Below are 17,494 nucleotides of genomic sequence, written 5' to 3' on the forward strand. Positions count from 1 at the left end.
CATACCTCAGGGCCTCTGCACATGCCACTCCCTCCCCCTCTAACAATCTCACTGATGGTCACTTTTTCTTTTTTACCCCATCACTTGCTTCAACTCCTTTCCTTGCTTCTTTTTTATCCACATACCAGTTACCTTTAAATATATCACTCGAATTACTTTATTATTTGTTCTCTATAGAATACATGGGCCACAAGAGCAGACATTTTGTCTACACTGTTTGTTTCTATCTCTTCAAGCACGGACAAACTGCTGCACAAACACAAATGAATGAAGTGGCTAATGGACCAAGTATTGGAATGAAATGAGAACAGAAGCATATTTCCAGGGGAAATGGAGGCGGAGACAGAACAGCAGGAGGAGATGATGTGGCTGCGAGGCAAGGGAATCTACGACTTTGGTTTTGAGGGATTTCATCCCATATAGGTTCCATTTGAAGCCTCCATCAAGTGCTAACCGTAAAGATAAGAAATGAATGCAACTGCGAGCCTTTAAGAGCTGGCTTGAGGTCAACGCTGGCTGGTACTCTATTTGTCCCAGAGTGAGACATTGGTCATTTTCTAATTCATGAGGGAAGACGAACAAGGCTGAGCCATGTGGACACAACTTACTGCAAAGTCTCACATTTGCACACACGCACACACACACACACACACACACACACACACACACACACACACACAATCTTGTCTCTTTACCTGAAGATCTAAAGGACAAAAATCTCATATGATATGATAGAGAGCTATGAGGCCAGTTCAGCTTTTCCTTCCTCTGCTACCACCACCATTGTCAAGCCCCTAGCCCCTGTATTGACACCTTCGTTAAGTGCCTCACACACAGCATTTCATTTGGTTTTCACTAAGACCCACTGAAATGTAACCTGATAATTATCAGGTATTGGTGAGAAAACCAAAGACAAGAAGGAGAATGAGTTTACCAAATGCCAAACAGATCAGGAGATCCAGCGTAAGGACATGGTCTGACCCCCGGTGAGGGATTGGCAGCTTTCTGAGGAGAACCAGGCAGAATATATTTTTGGCTGTGTATGCCATGCGGTCCTTAGTTATAACTACTCTATACTGCCCTGAGGGACCAGCCAAGACAGCATAAACAGACAGAGATGCATGTGTCCCAATAAAACCTTATTTGTAATATAGATGGTAGGGGTATTCCTATAGGCTGCAGCTTGCTGACTCTATTCTTGAGTCCATGCTCTTGACCACTATACTAATGAAAACCTAGAAGTCTAGAGAAGAGAGGTTCCTGGGTGTTTTTAATGGCCACACTTAACAGCCCAACATATTGATAATCTACTGAGAGACTGCCTGAATCAGAGAGATTAGCTAACTAGGGATTGAGGAAAGGCAAACAGACACTTACATTTCCACGATGCCCTCTGGCAGGTTGGCAGGGATCTCCGTCAATCCCTTCCCTCGGCAGTCCACGATGTTATTACTGCATGTGCAAGTGGAAGGGCAGGAGAGGGAGTTGGCATTACAGGCCGGAGCCTCTGAGTGGGGACCTGTGGAGCCAGAACATAATGATCAACTCATGCCACTATTAGGAGATTCCCAGTGTTGAGCCTCCTGCTCGGCTTCCCAAGTGTGCAGCTTTAGTGCTGAGCAAGCTGGTGAATCACCAACAACTGGTATTTCCCTCCTCAGGGAGACATGAAAGAGGTTCTGCCCTTGACCCCACTGTTTGTGGGTCATCTCAGCTGCTTCATTATCCCATCATGCTGCTTCCCAGCATGCACCACACACACAATGGAACTATGCCATCAGATTCCAAAGGACACACACAAGAACCACTCTCTCTTTGTGCCCAGCATCTGAATGAAACCTTGGAATTTTTGTTTACATCAGGTGATGGGCTGAAGATAGCAGACATGACTTCTATTCTAGGGCTGAAAGTTGCTAGGTGTAGGAGGCTAAAAGTGGCAGAACTTGCCCAGCTGCAGCAGCCATCTTTGTCAAAGTATCAGTACATTGACCAGTACTGATTGACAAGGCCATATCCAACCATCTTTTGTGTCCAGGAAAGAGTCAAATTAAACTTACTAGACAAGCAGCTTTTAGAATGAGCATTTTGTTCCCTTTGAGCTGGGAATCAGTGTTCATTTAAATGTGATTAAAAGCCAAAGCAGATGGCATCTCAGGAGTTTATTTTGAAGACCAAACATACATAGATTTTACTACTAACTCAATGCAGGATTCAAAGAGTCCTCAAGAACCCCCTCCCCCTCGAAGATTCCCTTTGGTGGCCACATCAAACCAAGCAAGAAATACATTGAAATGTTTTAAAGACACTGGCAACACTTCCTCTGCTTTGATTGCCACCTCCCAGTGAGGAAAGAATCTCAAACATGGGTTTGTTTTTCAAGTGTGGACCCAGCCCAGAGGCATTCGGGTCCTCAGCCTGTGGTCTTTGGGTGCAGCCAGCAACTGTCATCTCATTGTCTTTCCAGATCTTTCTCTGAGCTAAGGACTGTGAGCGAGATCAGATGAACTCTACAGATTCTCTCACTGCTCAAAGATGGAACATCCGGCTCCACACTTTTGAATACAGGTTAAATGGGTAAGATGGAAAAAATCTGCAAGGGGAAATGACTTTTGGTTTGGAGAAAGTGAATCCTGACTGATTCTTGTTACAGAGGTTGGATGAGGTAACCAGCTAGCCTGAGGCAAGTCCACATCTGGACACCAAAGTTCTAAGTGGAGAATTCCACACCTCATATCCAGGAGAGCCCATGGCCCCAAGAGGATCTTTCTGTGAAGCTCAGATTGTGCCTAAAGCTCAATCTAGAGTGTTGTTCTTCCCAGACAATGCCAATTCACTGACCAAAGATTCTTACTGCCCTGTGAATCATACAAACACACAAAACAAAACAAAACAAAACAAAACAAAACTTAAAGACAGCGTCTTAACTAAGATGCTTGACAAAGTGTGTAGACACAAGGACTTTGGAGACACCAGCGACACACTAGAGAACCCAAAAGGTCCCACGGAACAGCTCAGACAGGTGATACTGCCCAAACTCAAACACGCTCTTAAGAGAGGAGGGAATCCGGCTTTACTGCAAGGTCAGAGAAGGCCTTTCTATTTCTGAGAAAGTGGCAAAGCAGAGAGCCAGCCTGGGATCAGAGCCAGCAGGGGCGTCGCTGTCACTGGCAGCTATGGCACACCACAGCCTCAGTTTTGGATCTTAGTCCTCTTCATTTACATTTCTCTGTGCCTCAGTTTTCTTCACCTGTAAAGTGTTGGTTGTGTGTGTGTGGGGGGGTGTCACTGCACCTAACCTACAGCATATTTTTTGTCATGAAGCAGGGGCAGTGGGTGGATAAATACCATTTATCTTGCCTGACAGGGCAAGAGCTTCCTAGAGTCAGGGTTATTGTTGCTGGGCCTTTTCCTGCCTCCAACTGTCTGAGTGAGAGAGAGAGACAGACAGAGAAAGAGAGAAAGAGAGAGAGAGAGAGAGAGAGAGAGAGAGAGAGAGAGAGCTCTTGGGTAAGCGGCAGCACCGATATTTTCTGATCCCACCTCGGCAGCAAGGCATGAATTCTGAGGTCCTCATTGGGGCTGACCTCCAGAAGAATGGATACTGTAGGCATGGGGCACCTAGAGATGTGTTTTAGTCTCCCTCCTGCAAGGCACACAGAGGACCCAGCATGGAGGGAGCCCATCCCATCACCCTCATCAACAGGAGGAAGCCTGGGAACAGCTGGCCTAGGAAGCCAGGGCTTTTGAAGTGTAGATGACTTTCCCCAAGGAAAACTGCCAGACCAGGCCTTCTACATCAAGGGGTAAAATGCACACTGAGCCAGGGGAACTGTCATGCCCTGGACAGCTTCCTGTAGTAGGAAGTGCTGGTCTGAGCCTGGCAAGTCCACCCATTTGGACAGAAAGATCTAAAGATGGTCCCTCTCTTGGGAAGGTAAAATACTACTTGCACGGTATGTTTCGGAAGAGCTGGGGAGGGAGCAAGCACCAAATTAAAGGGCTCCTTTGGCAAGAGGAGCTTGTGACGTGGAGTGTTTCAAAGGCGCCCCTCTGAATTCTAGGTTGAAATGGATTAATTCTACACCAGACTTGGGAGTCCCCTGGGAACTGTCTGGGTCTTCCCTATGTGGTTCTGAGTAAAAAAAAAAAAAAAAAAAAAAAAAAAAAGGTATATGCTACATTTGAAGGCACTTAAAAAAAAAAAAAAGACTGTGAAAAAGACTCCTTAACCAGGCCACTAACAACACCTTTAATTACACAGAGAAAACAATGGTAATTATAGCTTCTGTCAGCACCCTGGGCTGGCAGCTCCCCAGGCAGCCATTCACCACCTTACTGTGGTGAGGCCATTACCTCCTAGTTTAAACACTCCAGTTTCAATGTGATTGAAAGACAGATCCCCTCCCTCTGCAAGCACTTCCCTCTGAGGAATGATTGAAGAACCAGGTTCAGTCCCCTAAAGGCCCTGGGTGTCTGTAAGTGATGGCGGAAGTCCCACCCCTTTGCTGTCTCTGGGCAGACTGAGAATATAAATTCTATATGGCAATGACCTTTTTTTTTTTTTTTAATAGTCTCACTGCTGAGTTCTCACTGCCTAAAACAGGCCTCAAAAGAGAATGAACTTAATTCAACACAGTCTGGATGATAAGGAAGGGCACACGAATGAATTGGCTTAGGAGAGTGGGAGAGGTGGGGGGTCTCCCCCACCACCTCCCCCCCCCCCCCCCCCCCCCCCCCCGAGCTAGGTGGGAGTTGCTGAAGGGTGACCCTGAGGGAAGGCTCCATTTCTGAGTGCTGAGTGTTCTGGCTGTGGTAGGTGGGATCAGGTGTTGAGGAGGAGATGGGATGACCTTGGACGATGGCATTTATCATTGATGTTCATTCTTTCTCCTGTAGTTCATCGCTGGCAAAACCTACAACCCAGTGCTGTGGCCTGGCCACAGTAGTGTGTGGGATGCTGGAAGCACTAGCTCTTCCCTGCATGACACAAACCTCCGGGTTTCTCAGACCAGGGAGCACATGGAGGGGATGGGGCAGGAACAGTCCCCAGCTAAGCCCCTCCTCAGGAAGGTTTCTGTGGCTGTGGCCACAGGTACAGTAGTGCCTTAGTGATCCCTCCTGGGAGGACCATACAGGTCCTCTCCTAGTGCTAGAGAGAAGAAAATGGGACCTCTGATGAGAAGTTGGCCCCTGCTTAGGTGTCACTACGTCTTTATTCTTCTCCTATCTGGCAAAACAGGATGGTCTATAATCATAAAGCCCAGGTTTGTCTGCCTACATGATGGGCAGAGATCACTGACTTTGGCCTCAGATGGGCCCATGGAAATGTAAAGAGTGGACACCTTTCTCATAACAGCAGCCAGCACCCAGGAAATGAGAACTATGCTGCATTCAGTGCCCCAAATATGTGATACCTCTTGATCCTCACTGAGTTCAGCCTGTGGTTCAGGCTCTGTGATTCAGGGAATCTTTAATTCCCACTACACTGATGAAGAAGCTGAAGATTTGATGGTTAAGGAGGATGCTTAAATCTCATTTAGAATGGCAAAAAGGATAGACACCAGAAGCAGTGGAAGAGAGGAAACAGGATGGGAGCCTACTATAGAGGGTCCTCTGAAATGATCCACCCAGCTGGGCATTGAAGCAGATGCTGAGACTCAAGGTCAAACTTTGGGCAAAGTGCACGGAGTCTTATGGAAGAAGAGAGGGGTGGAGATAGATGGGCATGGAGGGGACAGGAGCCCCACAAAGAGACCAACAGATCTGAGCCCAGGGGGTCCTGCAGAGATCGATGCACCAACGGAGGACCATGCATAGAGAGGACCTAGTCTCCCTGCTCAGATGTGGCCAATTGGCAGCTCAGTCTCCAAGTGGATCTCCAAGTGAGGGGAGCAGAGGCTGCCTCTATCATGAACTCGGGTGACTGCTCTTTCATCATTGGTGTCAGGTGATGCAGCCTTGCCTGGCCATGGAGGAAAAGGATCCAGGCAGTCCTGATGAGACTTAACAAGCTATAGGCAGATAGCAATGATGGAGAACTCCCCCTTTCCATGGACAATGGGAAGGGGATAGGGGGAAAGAGGGAGAGAGGGTCAGACTGGGGGGAGCTGAGGGAGGGGGCTTCAATGGGGACATATAATGAATAAATTGTGAAGAAAAAAATTAAAATTAAAATTTAAAAAATTACATAAGACCACAGGGTTATGGAACAATATCTAGCTGAATGCTTTTCTGTCTCTTCTGGGGGTAAAAAAACCAACCCCACCTTCAATGATGCTCTTTATTGCTATAGAATTGAAAATCCTGGAACCTGAGAACCTCAGGAGGTAAGAGGAGTGGCCAAGACACAGACTGTGTAAGCTACACTAGCAAGGGGAGAACACTCTTGTGTTTCTTTTTTTTCTGATTAAAAAAAAAAAAAAACACTCGGCAGAGTGCAGAGGAAAAATATCCAATGGCCTTGTGAGTATGTTGAAATAAATTAATTCCAGTATTCAAATTAAGCTTCCCAACTGGCCTCTGGCCTTTCAAAAGCCAACAACAGACTGTGGTGACAATGGAACGCCAGCAATTACGATGAGAATATAAATGAACATGATTTAAATACCAGAGGCATGATAATTTTGGAAATGGCTAAATAAACCTAATAATCTCATTCCTGCAATGTTCAATTATGGTATTTTAATTAAAACCTCCTAAGGAGAAGGGTGGCTAGACACAGCCTACCTTAATTATCTTTATACTTAGTAACTAGTCTCAAATAGAAAGAAAGAAAAAGAGAATGAAAGAAAGTTTCTGTTTCCAGGGAGATAAGTATGTTTATTTTTGAATAGTAAAAGAAAAAAAATATGGAGAGGCTGTTGGATCCAGCATTGTTATGGGGCATCTGAAAACAAATGAGATTTGTCCTCTACTGCTGTAAGATAAGATTGATATCTTTATGAAGAGATATTTCATATTCAAGGCCACAGGTCTGAAGTAGATAGACAAATCAATGGGCTCAAAGACATTCAAAGGAAAGAGATAATTGATTCAGGAGGTCAAATAGTTAACAAATAGCCATAAATTATGAATAATGACAGGTAGGAGCTCTCTGAGATTAAGATATCAGGAAAGAAACACATGGAAAATAAATGTTACAATATGAACTCCCAAATAAGCCCTTTAGATGAAGATGAAAAGAGAAAAACTCACAAATCATGTGACATGAACTTTTTCGCTAATGCATTGTACACTTTGATAAAATTCTGATATGTTCCAAGGGACAAGCACATGAAACATGGCCTGTGGGTCCTTATAGCCCTCAGGCTCTAGAAACAACAGAGAAATCCTTCAGTAGTCACTGAAGGAAGCCCCGTAGGCAGGCTGTACCACATAGAAGAGACTCTGATAAAAGATGAAATAGAGATGCATGAATGACCTCCCCCTCCCCAGCTAAAAAAAAAAAAAATTCTCAATTGCTTCCCCAAAGGGAGGAAATAAACGTCTTAGACTGGAAGGGTACAACTGACAGGAGATGCATTTTGCTAAGTGCGTTGCTGGCAGAGCTCTGCTTAGCTAAAGAGATAATGTGCCCATCTCCATGGCTTCTTGGGGGTGATGGTAGGCCTGGCTCAGGAAGGCCGGATTTAATTCAAGGGCGCTGTCAGGGACTTGGGCAGGCAGGGCCTCCCATTTGAGTTAAGATAAGGTCTTTGTTATCTCTGGAGCTGCGTTTGCGGAGCTCCAAACTCCAAACTGAAGAGCTAGGGAGTTTTTCTCTTGCAGCTTTGACAGGGACCTCTGGGGATGGCAGGGGAAACTTGACTGGTGCTCCGTGCATGCACCTGTTGTTTCTCAGTGATGATCCGCCTCTTTCGGAAGTTCTGGTCCCTCAGTGAGGTCCCCTCCGTGGGCTGTTAAGTTTGTGTTTGGGCAGCTTTAGACAATCCCAGCCAGGTCCACATCAGACGACCTCAGTCAGACGCCTTGCTAGGCTCTGGCCTGAGGTGGGTGGCCCTGCACAGGGGTGCAGGAAGGCAGGAAGGACCTAGGAGAGCCCTTCTCTGTAACCTTCTTCTCAGGGCCTCCCAGACCCCCAGACCGGTCACTGCTATCTTAATTGCCTGGTCCTACACTGTTTACTCTAGCATCCCTTCTCAGCGTCTCATAAACCGCTTATATCACAGAGGAGGTGACACGTAGGGTTTGCAGCTCTCATACCTCAACTCCATTTCTCACAGGGGCTCACCAGATCCCCAAACACTGCAACGAAATTTAACTTTTCTAAAGCACCCTGCAGAACAGTCTATGCTTTAACCCTTCCTTGGGTGTCTGACAAATCACTGAAAGAAGCCTTTGCACAAAAGGGGAGTCCCTCTATATTACTGCCCTAAGTTGGTACTACCAGTGAGAGGGTGAGATTCATAGCATATTGATGTCTAGAGCTTGGCGGGGGCGGGGGTAAAATTCTCACGTCCTCGAAAGACATCCAGCTCCGCATTAGAAATGAGGACCACCGCGTGCAATGGGCTGGGCTGCTTTAAGCAGGGAGGGGAATGAGGATGTTCTATCCCAGTGGTTAGCTAATGAGTTTGTTGCTAGATAGGCTTTTCAAAGGGCTAGGGCTCAGGCACCAGCACTTCTAGGACTGGGGTCGGGCGGGCTTATTCTCATGGGGCTTGGATTCTGACTGCTGTTGGCTAAGCACTGTCTGGCCAGTGTGCTGACAGGAGGCAGTTTTCACGTCAGAGGAGCATTCACGGTCACATGCCACTTTCCTCTCAGCACCCACCTGTCATGTAGTGTTTTTACATCCTCTCTAATTAGTTTTCCTCAGTAGCTCCTCGATGGCTCCTGCACTCTGTAATTATTTCTTTCACTGGCACTTATGCCGATATTGCACCCTTTGCCTGATAATTACTGTAATTATAGCCACTATATTTGAATTTGGTGCCTGTGTGATAAACGGTTTTATTATATGTGTTTGATGGGAAGTGATTTCTAAGTGGGTGACTATAGGAAGTTATTGAGGTGCTACTCTAGATGTGTTAAAATGTTTTTGGAGAGAAAAACAATGCGATGGAAGTAATAATGTGATGAGGAGGGGGCAGGGAAGAGAGGGGAGGGGCATGTTGAATTCAAGAACTGAATGAATCACACTCCTAGTCTATACTCTTGGCCATTTTGGGGCCTGGCAACACAAACTGAGTTTGTTCAGTCCTCAGTGCCATGCTGGGTGCTGTTGTTTGTTTGTTTTTTGTCAACTTGAAGAGGGACCCTCAATTGAGAAATTGCCTTCATCAGATTGGCCTATAAGAAAGTCCATAGGACATTTTCTTGATTAAAGATTGATAGGCAGGTGGTCCTTGGTTGTACAAGGAAACAGACTGAGCAAGCAAGGGGGAGTAAGCCAGTAAGCAGCACTCCCTGATGGCCTCTGCTTCAGTTCCTGCCTTGGGGTCCTGTCCTGACTTCCCTCAGTGATGGACTGTAAGCTGTGAAATAAACCCCTTTGCTCCAAGTTGCTTCTGCTTGATGCTTTATCAGAGCAGAAGAAAGTAAACCAGAACAGAAGTGAAAGTGGGCAGACAGCTAAGACAGAGAAAAACACAATCTGGGCTCCTTGTATACACCTGCTATTCAGGCTCAGCATTTCAGAGGTCACTGGACTCCAGTCCAGGACAGGTTCCTGGAAACCTATGTGACTCTTACACAAACTCTGTGTGTGCTTTCCCCTCCTTCCCCCCAAATCCCAGGACTTATCTCTACCTCTTTGCCATAAAAAAAGTTGGTAGAGATGAATTGAAACAAAATTTAGCATCTGGTTTAGAAGCTATGCCCTCTGGGAAGATTCTGGGTTACTCAGTCACCTTCTATTCCTGTAGATTTGAGTTGCCTTGTTATGTGTCTGTGTGGTTCAGTTCCAAGTGCTATGTTTGCAATCTGGGCCCCTATCACACTTCAGTCACCCACAGCTCAAACCCGTATGTTTGCTCAGCACAATCTGTGGGCCCACTAAGCTGTAATAATCAAACTTCACGGATCTCACTCTTACCAAGTATTATGCGAAGTGCTCTATAGTCATTATTTTACCTAATCCTCTGAGCTGTATTTCTAGCATTTCAGGTAAATGGCCACTTGCCAAAGTCACACACCAGTAAGGCGAGAGCTAGGACTTCTAGCTACGTGGGCTTAGCCAGCAATCTGCATCATCCTATCTCCCCATTTCTACAAGCATTTGGCCGGGAGCAGAAGCTGTGTTTTGTGTGGTCACTGCTAAAATACCTCCATTACACCTGTGTTCTGATGACATGCTGCTCCTCAAATGCAAGATTTCCTCGCATCAGGGGGCCTACGGGGCTCTACAGAGAGTGATCCGTGAGTTCTTTTAATATCTTCTGTTCCAGATGTCAACAACTTTTTTTTCTCTGAACTTCCTGCAGAATGCAAGCTCTCTAACTCCTTACTGCATACCTTAGCTGACTGTGGGATTCCTTCTCAAAAGGTCTGAGCTGGGTATGATCAGGATCCAGGTAGACAGGGCTGATGGGCAGGTGGATTGCTGGCTTACCTGGACACACATACTCCTTCTTCTGCACATCTGCTACGTTGAAGCCCCTCAAATGCACGGGTGCCATGCAGAGGGTGAACTGGCCAATCGTCCGCCGCTGTCGCAGCCAATCTGAGAGCCAGGCCAAATGACAATCACAGTACAGGTGGTTAGAGTGGAGACGCCTTGGAGAAGGAGAGAGAAAGAGAGAGCGATGCCATTACACAGAGAAGAGAATGGGCCAGAACTCTGCTGTCCTTGTCCCCAGCATGGTAATTTTTGTGAACCTAAGGCAGAATTCCTGACCCCTATTCAAAACAACAACAACAAACAAAACAAAACAAAAAACCCAACCAACCAACCAGCCAAACAACAAAACAAACAAAAACAAACCAGCCTTGACCTTTTATTATCATGCCACTAATACCTTCATGTATGGGCCACAGTCAACGGGTATCCTGGAGGTTCTGAGCAATTTCTGAGTCTTAATAGTATTCTACTCTTTTCCTTTCTATGCAGGCAAGTATCAAGATAGAGGAAAGGGACAATGACATCACCGCAGTGTGATGACAGAGGATTACATCACACATCCTAGGATGAGTCAGAGATCCAACAGGGTGACTTTGATACACTGGACTGGAGGACTTAGAGCCGGCAGGGATGGAGCTCTGTTTCTCCTGTCTGTGGAGCTGTGTGACTGAGATCTGCTACAGCCTCCATTGCCTCTCCTTCATCGCCCCTTGAGTGTTCTTTTTTTTTTTCTTTTGAGTGTTCTTTCTGACCACACAGCATGTCATGTGGGGAGCTCTAAGCCAGTGCCAACTGTGAACATGAGGCAGGGTGAGGAGGCAGAGAGACAAGTGCTTTCTGGAGGACGGACCCTCTCTCAACTCTCCTGTTAAATACGGTGTTGTTCTGAGCGAGCTCTTGCAACTCTTTGCACTCTCTCCATAATGCCTGTCTTCTCTTTGTCAAGTTCTATTTTACCTCATGGTTGCCTACTCTGACTGATCTTGATGCCTCTGAAAGATTTCCTAATCACTTCTAGACTACAGTTCTTCAGTGGGAGCCATGATTCCGGATTAGTTTCTTGCTCGATTGAATAAGATTCCCTAGACAGACCAGCCTGTTTTTCATTTCTGAGGGGAATCCTGTCTGGTTTAAGTGATTTGAGTTTCTCCTATGACTGGGGAGGCAGGCAAACTCAGGAGCTTCTGGGGAGTCCTCTTTTTTTTTTTTTTTTTTTTTTGCCAGCTTTTCTAACTTCCATATTCCCTACAGTTGTTAGAATTGCTGTGTGAGCCTTAGTAGCGCGAAACTCTGGTTTCACTGTAAATTTCAAATGGGTGATCCTGGAAACGCTAATCAGCCAGCTGTTATCTTGGGACTGTCAAGAGCCCCATGTCAAGCCTATTAATACAGCGAGGCAGTCTAGAGGAGTGGCTTGGATCCTGTCTGCACTATAATGAGAGAACTGAAGGGCCCTTGACCACATCTCGCTTAGCACAAGGTCAACGCTGGCAAACACTAACCAACTGCAGCTAACTCAGGCTGTGTGCTAGCTGGGCCGTCTGTCACCAATGGGCACAGAACTCCAGCAGGCCAAGTCCACTGGGGCTTCAGATCTCATCATTTCAAGTGGATTAAGCGAACCCCAAACCTATATAAAATGTAAAACTTTTTTTTTTTTTTGCTAAAAATGTCTGTAAATATTAAGTACTTCTTGTATTTCAGAGTAAGTCAGACACACTTTCAGAAGCTCTGGGGCCCTAGACATATAGGAGCTGTAAGGTCCTAACACATTTCCCCTTTCTGAGCTAATGCAAGCATGGCCTCCTCTTAGCCTGGATTCTGAGTACCATAGAACAGTTGGGAAGGGCACTGTGGTCAAGTGCGAAAGACCTCAATTGGAAGAGGGCAGACAAGACCTCTGCTTGCTAATGAGCATGGCTACTTTGTGCCCAGAGCAAAAGGGAAGACCGCTTATCATTTCCGAAAGAGCAGGTAGAGGATGAAGGAATTCTCTACCAGTCCCTATCAGATAAAAAAGGTGCCTGGGGAAATATCATAGTGATTCTGTGAGGGACAGGAGAAGCCCAGGGCAGGTTGCCGTGTATGGTAGGCTGAGGGGCTGGGATTCTCTTTTGTGCCAGGAGACTCAGCCAGTTAATCAGCTTGCCTTTTGTGTGCCCTGATTGGTAATTATGTAATGATGTAACAACAGGGATGACTTTGACTGTGGGTCCCGTAGCTGGCTAAATCAGAACACACTCCCATCTGATCCAATTGAGGGTGAGTTTAACAGGACAAGAATGAGGCGTAAGGCACGAAAGGGCCCTAGTAAGATGCTTCTCTTCTGGGTTAACCAAAAAGTTGGAGGCTTCCCTCTGGAAAATGGTGTTAGGTGGGTTCTTTCTCAGCTCTAGTTGGCCAGACCCAAATTGTCACTCTTCTTAGTCTTGCTATAGATGTTTCTATCCCTCTGATGATCTCTTCCAAGGCAGGGTCATAGAAAAATAATGACCTCAACTGATACAGAAGCCACATGGAACCTCAATCAGAAAGCCTGGGGCAAGGGACAGGCTCAGCATCCTCTGCTAGGAATATTATTGCCCAGAAATGATGGCAGGGTCAAGCTAGACAAAGTCTTTAAAGCCTCCTTTTCTCACCATGCTTGGAAGATAAAATGGAGCAACCCTGGTCCAGATGCTAAGTACACTTTTTGCTTCTACGTGCAACTGCGTGTGTGATGCACAAATGTACAGTATGGTGTGTTTGTATGTGAGTGTGTGAATATGGGCACGTGCATATGCCACAGAGCACACTCGGAGGCCAGAGGACAACCTGAGGGGTCAGTCCTTGCCTTCCATCGTGTCTGTGACAGAGTTCTCTTTATTGCCTGGCACTGTGTATGCCAGGATAGCTGGCTCTTGCTGCTAGGGGTTCTCCTGTCTCTGCCTGCCATCTTGCCCCAGGAGCACCAGAATTGCCAAGCAGATGTGTACTCTCACGTTGGCTTACCAAGTACAGTTTTTAAAAATAATCATGAGCAGTGTGAAATTTGGCATGGAAATTGCTAAGACTCGTTAAAATCCTCTGAGTGAGAAGAGGAATTATTCAACTGCATCCCGCAATTTTAAGTTGGGATCGTGATGACGTTAGGGTTTCTGAACCACGTGGAAGCTCTGGTCTCCCCTTGCCCTGTTTGCTTGGCCCCATGTTCTGTTTTTCATCCATCTAGGTGGTGTGAACTCTCACACTGATGTCAAATTACATAATGCTGACATTGGTTCTTGCTTTCTGACTTTTGTTTCAGGGCAGTGATTTCATTCCAGGCCTCAGTGCTACCAGCTGTAAAATGGGAAGGGCTGTTCTGTGGGTTGAAGGAACTCACACAAGGCCTGGCACATGCTAGGGCTCTGGAAGAAACATGTGCTGTTATCCTGAGTCTGAGAACAGTGTGGGCTTCAGTATCTTTCCAAACTGTGGCCCTGCCTGTATGCAGCTGTAAAAGAAGCCAGGTGGCTGGGGGGTCCCTGCATGCTGTACTGTGATCTTTTGAGAACATATTCCACGTGGATGAGACCACCTCTGTGGAGCAGAAGGCGAAGGAATACAAATGCCAATTTACAAAAGGTGCCTTTTAGACACAGATGCCAAATTAAATTTCCAGCAAATCCTTTTAGAGAGGGTCAGTGCTCGTTTTCCATAAAAATGTGGCTTTCTAAATTCCACGTAAAAGCTTTCCTTTGGAAATCCCATTTACGACTTCCTTCCTCTCTCCTCCTCCCTCCTTCTCCAACACCAGTCACCCACCCCCAATGCTTTAATTACAGTGAAGGGGGATTAGTCAGTTCGTCCCCAGGGAGTTCTGTACAGAGCCATCTCTGAATTAAACTAAAGAGAAAATGGCAGCAGGCGGAGAGCAAAGAGAACAGAAGAGATTGATTGATTGATCTGAACTCATCAGATGGATATTTGGGACCATAGAGAAAAAAAAATCACAACAGAAATGAGATAAAACCTCTTATTCGCTCCCCCTCCTCAACACACCCCAGCAGGCACCCAGGAGCTCAGTCTAGCCACCTCCCCCAGCTCCTGTGGACCTACCCTTGCTCTAACACTGTTGTTTTTAGACTGAAAAAGACACAGAGGGAAGCCTGTCACAGAGGAAGTGTCACCTGCAAAGCTGTGTTCTACAGTGAGAACTTCTGGATACCCACTCCTTTGGGAGAGCAGACCCAGCATCCTGAGGCTCATTTCCTGTTTTGGAACCTGGGCTTCATGCTTCCTCAGCTTGACTGTAGTTTGCTGGGTGCTCAGATGACCAAATGGCCCATCCTTAAAATTCTACTATTTCCAGAGGGAGGGAAAAATGATGTATTTTTCTCAGGTGGGTTGCCATCTGAGGGTACCCAACAAGAATCTGGGCAGCAGAGATGGAGACTGGGGTCTGGGCTGGTCATTATTGATAATAACCAATGCTACTGTGTGCACACTGCAATGAGCATTTTGCACATCACGTCATAGTGCATCCTCACAGTGACTCCAGCCTAAACATGTATTATTGAATCCCTGATCCAAAGCACAGAAAGGTGAAGATATGTCCTTAACGGTGGAGCCTGTATGTAAACCCAGGTCAGTCCGCTCTAAACTGCTGTGCTTTCTTCCTCTTATTGTTACTATCTTATTTCTTCTTACTGTATTATTATCATATTGTTTCCTTGTAATCTCATCCTTGGCTTTTGTTTTTCTCTCTCCTGGAGGTAAGCTCATTCTTTCAGGAATGCAGTGCCTTTCAAACAATAAGGGCATGAAGGCTCATTGCCAACAGATTTATGGGCAAGACCCCGAAAGAGCTCCACCCCATAGACCTGAGATGGGGCCTGAGAGTTAGTTTTTGGAAAAGATCCAGATGGTTCTGAACTGCTGGTCTGAAAAGTACTGCTTAAAGGATTTTCCGTTCTCTTGGATTTCATGTTGCCTAAGGAGCATAGATGCGCTTGCAATGGCCAGTCCAGACTTCTAGATAATGGTGTGGTGCTAATACATAATGGCATCTGTTGTGTGATGATAATATATAATGCCATACAGGTGCTCTGCATGTGTTTAGTTTCATGTGCTGTTCACCCCATATAGTGAGGGTCATGGGCTTGCTTCTGGAGAACCCAACTTGAAGGCTTAAGCTTACCCAAGGCATTAAAAGATAAAGCCCCAAGTTAGTGTAGTCTACTATCTGAATGTTGCCCAGAAAGCAGGAGCAAATAGCAAGTGACACCTTGGGGAGACAGAGAAGGAACAGAGACTTCTCCTCACGCGACAGAACTGTCAATTGGATATGGCATAAAGGAAGTCGACAGGGGTCTCACCAACTAAGTTTTCTGTGTTCTTTGGCAACATAAAACTAATACAATTTCCATCAAACACAACAAAGCACATTGCAGGAAGACTTCCCACAGTTTAGGGTGATAAGAAATGAGTTTCCCCTGGCACAGAACAGGATCTAGAAATCATGGATGCCCTATGATCCTGCCCTGCACTTGCCTTCACACACCAAGTCCCCACTTGCTTTATGGCTTTGGATACGGGAACTGTGTGCCCTTTCACAGCCCAGTAGGTTTCCCAAGCAGAGAGAGCAGCACCCGGGTCTGCTTAAGGGAGGAGGTAGGTGGGGAGGGAGCAGCCTTTACTCACAGAGTCCAGATCTTAAGGGAGGAGGTAGGTGGGGAGGGAGCAGCCTTTACTCACAGAGTCCGGATCTTTGGCATGTGGTTGAAGCTGGTGACCAGGATGCGGCTGATGTTGTTATTGTTGAGGGTGCTGCAGAGACAGAGGGAAAAGAAAATTATGAAGGAGGAGCACTGACATGTTCATGGGTATGGGGGAGCAATAGATGTGGCTGTAAAAAAAAAAAGTCAACAAGTGAGAACCAGAGCAGCCAGGTGTCCAGAGACAAGTGGAAACTCTCCAGATGATGGGGGTCGCCACAGTCCTGTTGTTCATGGAGGTTCCTCCACCATCTGTGAACAAAAATGTCCCTGACTTAATCTTGCTGTGTGTTGAGTTCCTCACTGCAGCATCTTTGATTCTTTTATTTGATTCATGTCTGCATATGTGTGTGGGTGTGTGCACATGAGTGCTGGTGCCCACATCTGTCAGAGGCATCAGATACCCTTGCAGCTGCCTGGCATGGGTGCTGTGAAAGACACTTGGGCTCTCATCAAGAGCAGTACATAGGAAGGATGGCTGAGCCATTCCTCCGGTCCTAGCCTCTTTAATTCTTACGGGGAGAAGTCAGTTACACGCTAGCGTTCTCTTTTAGGAAGAGGGAAGATCTGCTCCTTTTGATTGGTAGTGTGGAACCCCCAAAGGAGATGCTGTTAGCTCTTGTTAAAGATGAAGAGGCTGAGCTGCAGCCAGGCAAGGCAACTTTCCAGCTTTGCCATTGACACTCAGCTCTGCAGGTGGGAATCTGACCGAGCCCTCTCTCTCTCCTTGTTTTGTTTACCGTACACAGTGCCTTCTACATGTTGCTGTCACGATAGGTTAATCGGTATTTTCCAGGCATCTTCTGGCCCTTCAAGAGTATCTTAATTTATCTCAAGAGGTACTATCGCTCCCTCTTCCGGTGTTCTCCTTGACTGTAGATGGAGTTCCCGTGGGGCAGTGTTAGTACCGATTAGCCCCTCTGACAGGGAAAAGCGTGAGCTGTACAAGCGGCCCTACAGAAATGAAGCTGCTGACAAATTGAAAACAGGATCTAGGAAAGTACTGCCTCATTTTACCCACTAAAAAGACCCATTATGAAGCCCAGGAGAATGTGGTAGTGAGGGAAATCTCTTTGCAGAAGTTCTGCAGTTCAGGTCAATGAGATATGACAATACATTAGAAGGTCAGGCCTGGCTCTCTGGTTCTGACCCACCCCTGCTTTGCTTTGCATTCCAAAGAGCAAGAACTGGATCT

The 17,494-nt window shown here is 46.3% G+C and overlaps 1 protein-coding gene across 2 annotated transcripts in view; it reads right to left on the bottom strand.

The window, feature by feature from the left end:
• Slit3 (slit guidance ligand 3) overlaps positions 1-17,494 on the bottom strand; it is a 594,183-nt gene that overhangs the window by 129,359 nt on the left and 447,330 nt on the right. For both annotated transcript variants that reach the window (XM_021631471.2, XM_060363864.1), the window contains 3 exons: positions 16,280-16,351; positions 10,553-10,716; positions 1,378-1,519 (listed from right to left, as the gene is read on the bottom strand). In XM_021631471.2, coding sequence (XP_021487146.1) covers positions 1,378-1,519; positions 10,553-10,716; positions 16,280-16,351 — 378 coding nt within the window. The remainder of the gene's footprint in view (positions 1-1,377; positions 1,520-10,552; positions 10,717-16,279; positions 16,352-17,494) is intronic.

Source organism: Meriones unguiculatus, chromosome 11 (genome assembly GCF_030254825.1).
Source record: "Meriones unguiculatus strain TT.TT164.6M chromosome 11, Bangor_MerUng_6.1, whole genome shotgun sequence".
Taxonomy (NCBI): Eukaryota; Metazoa; Chordata; class Mammalia; order Rodentia; family Muridae; genus Meriones; species Meriones unguiculatus.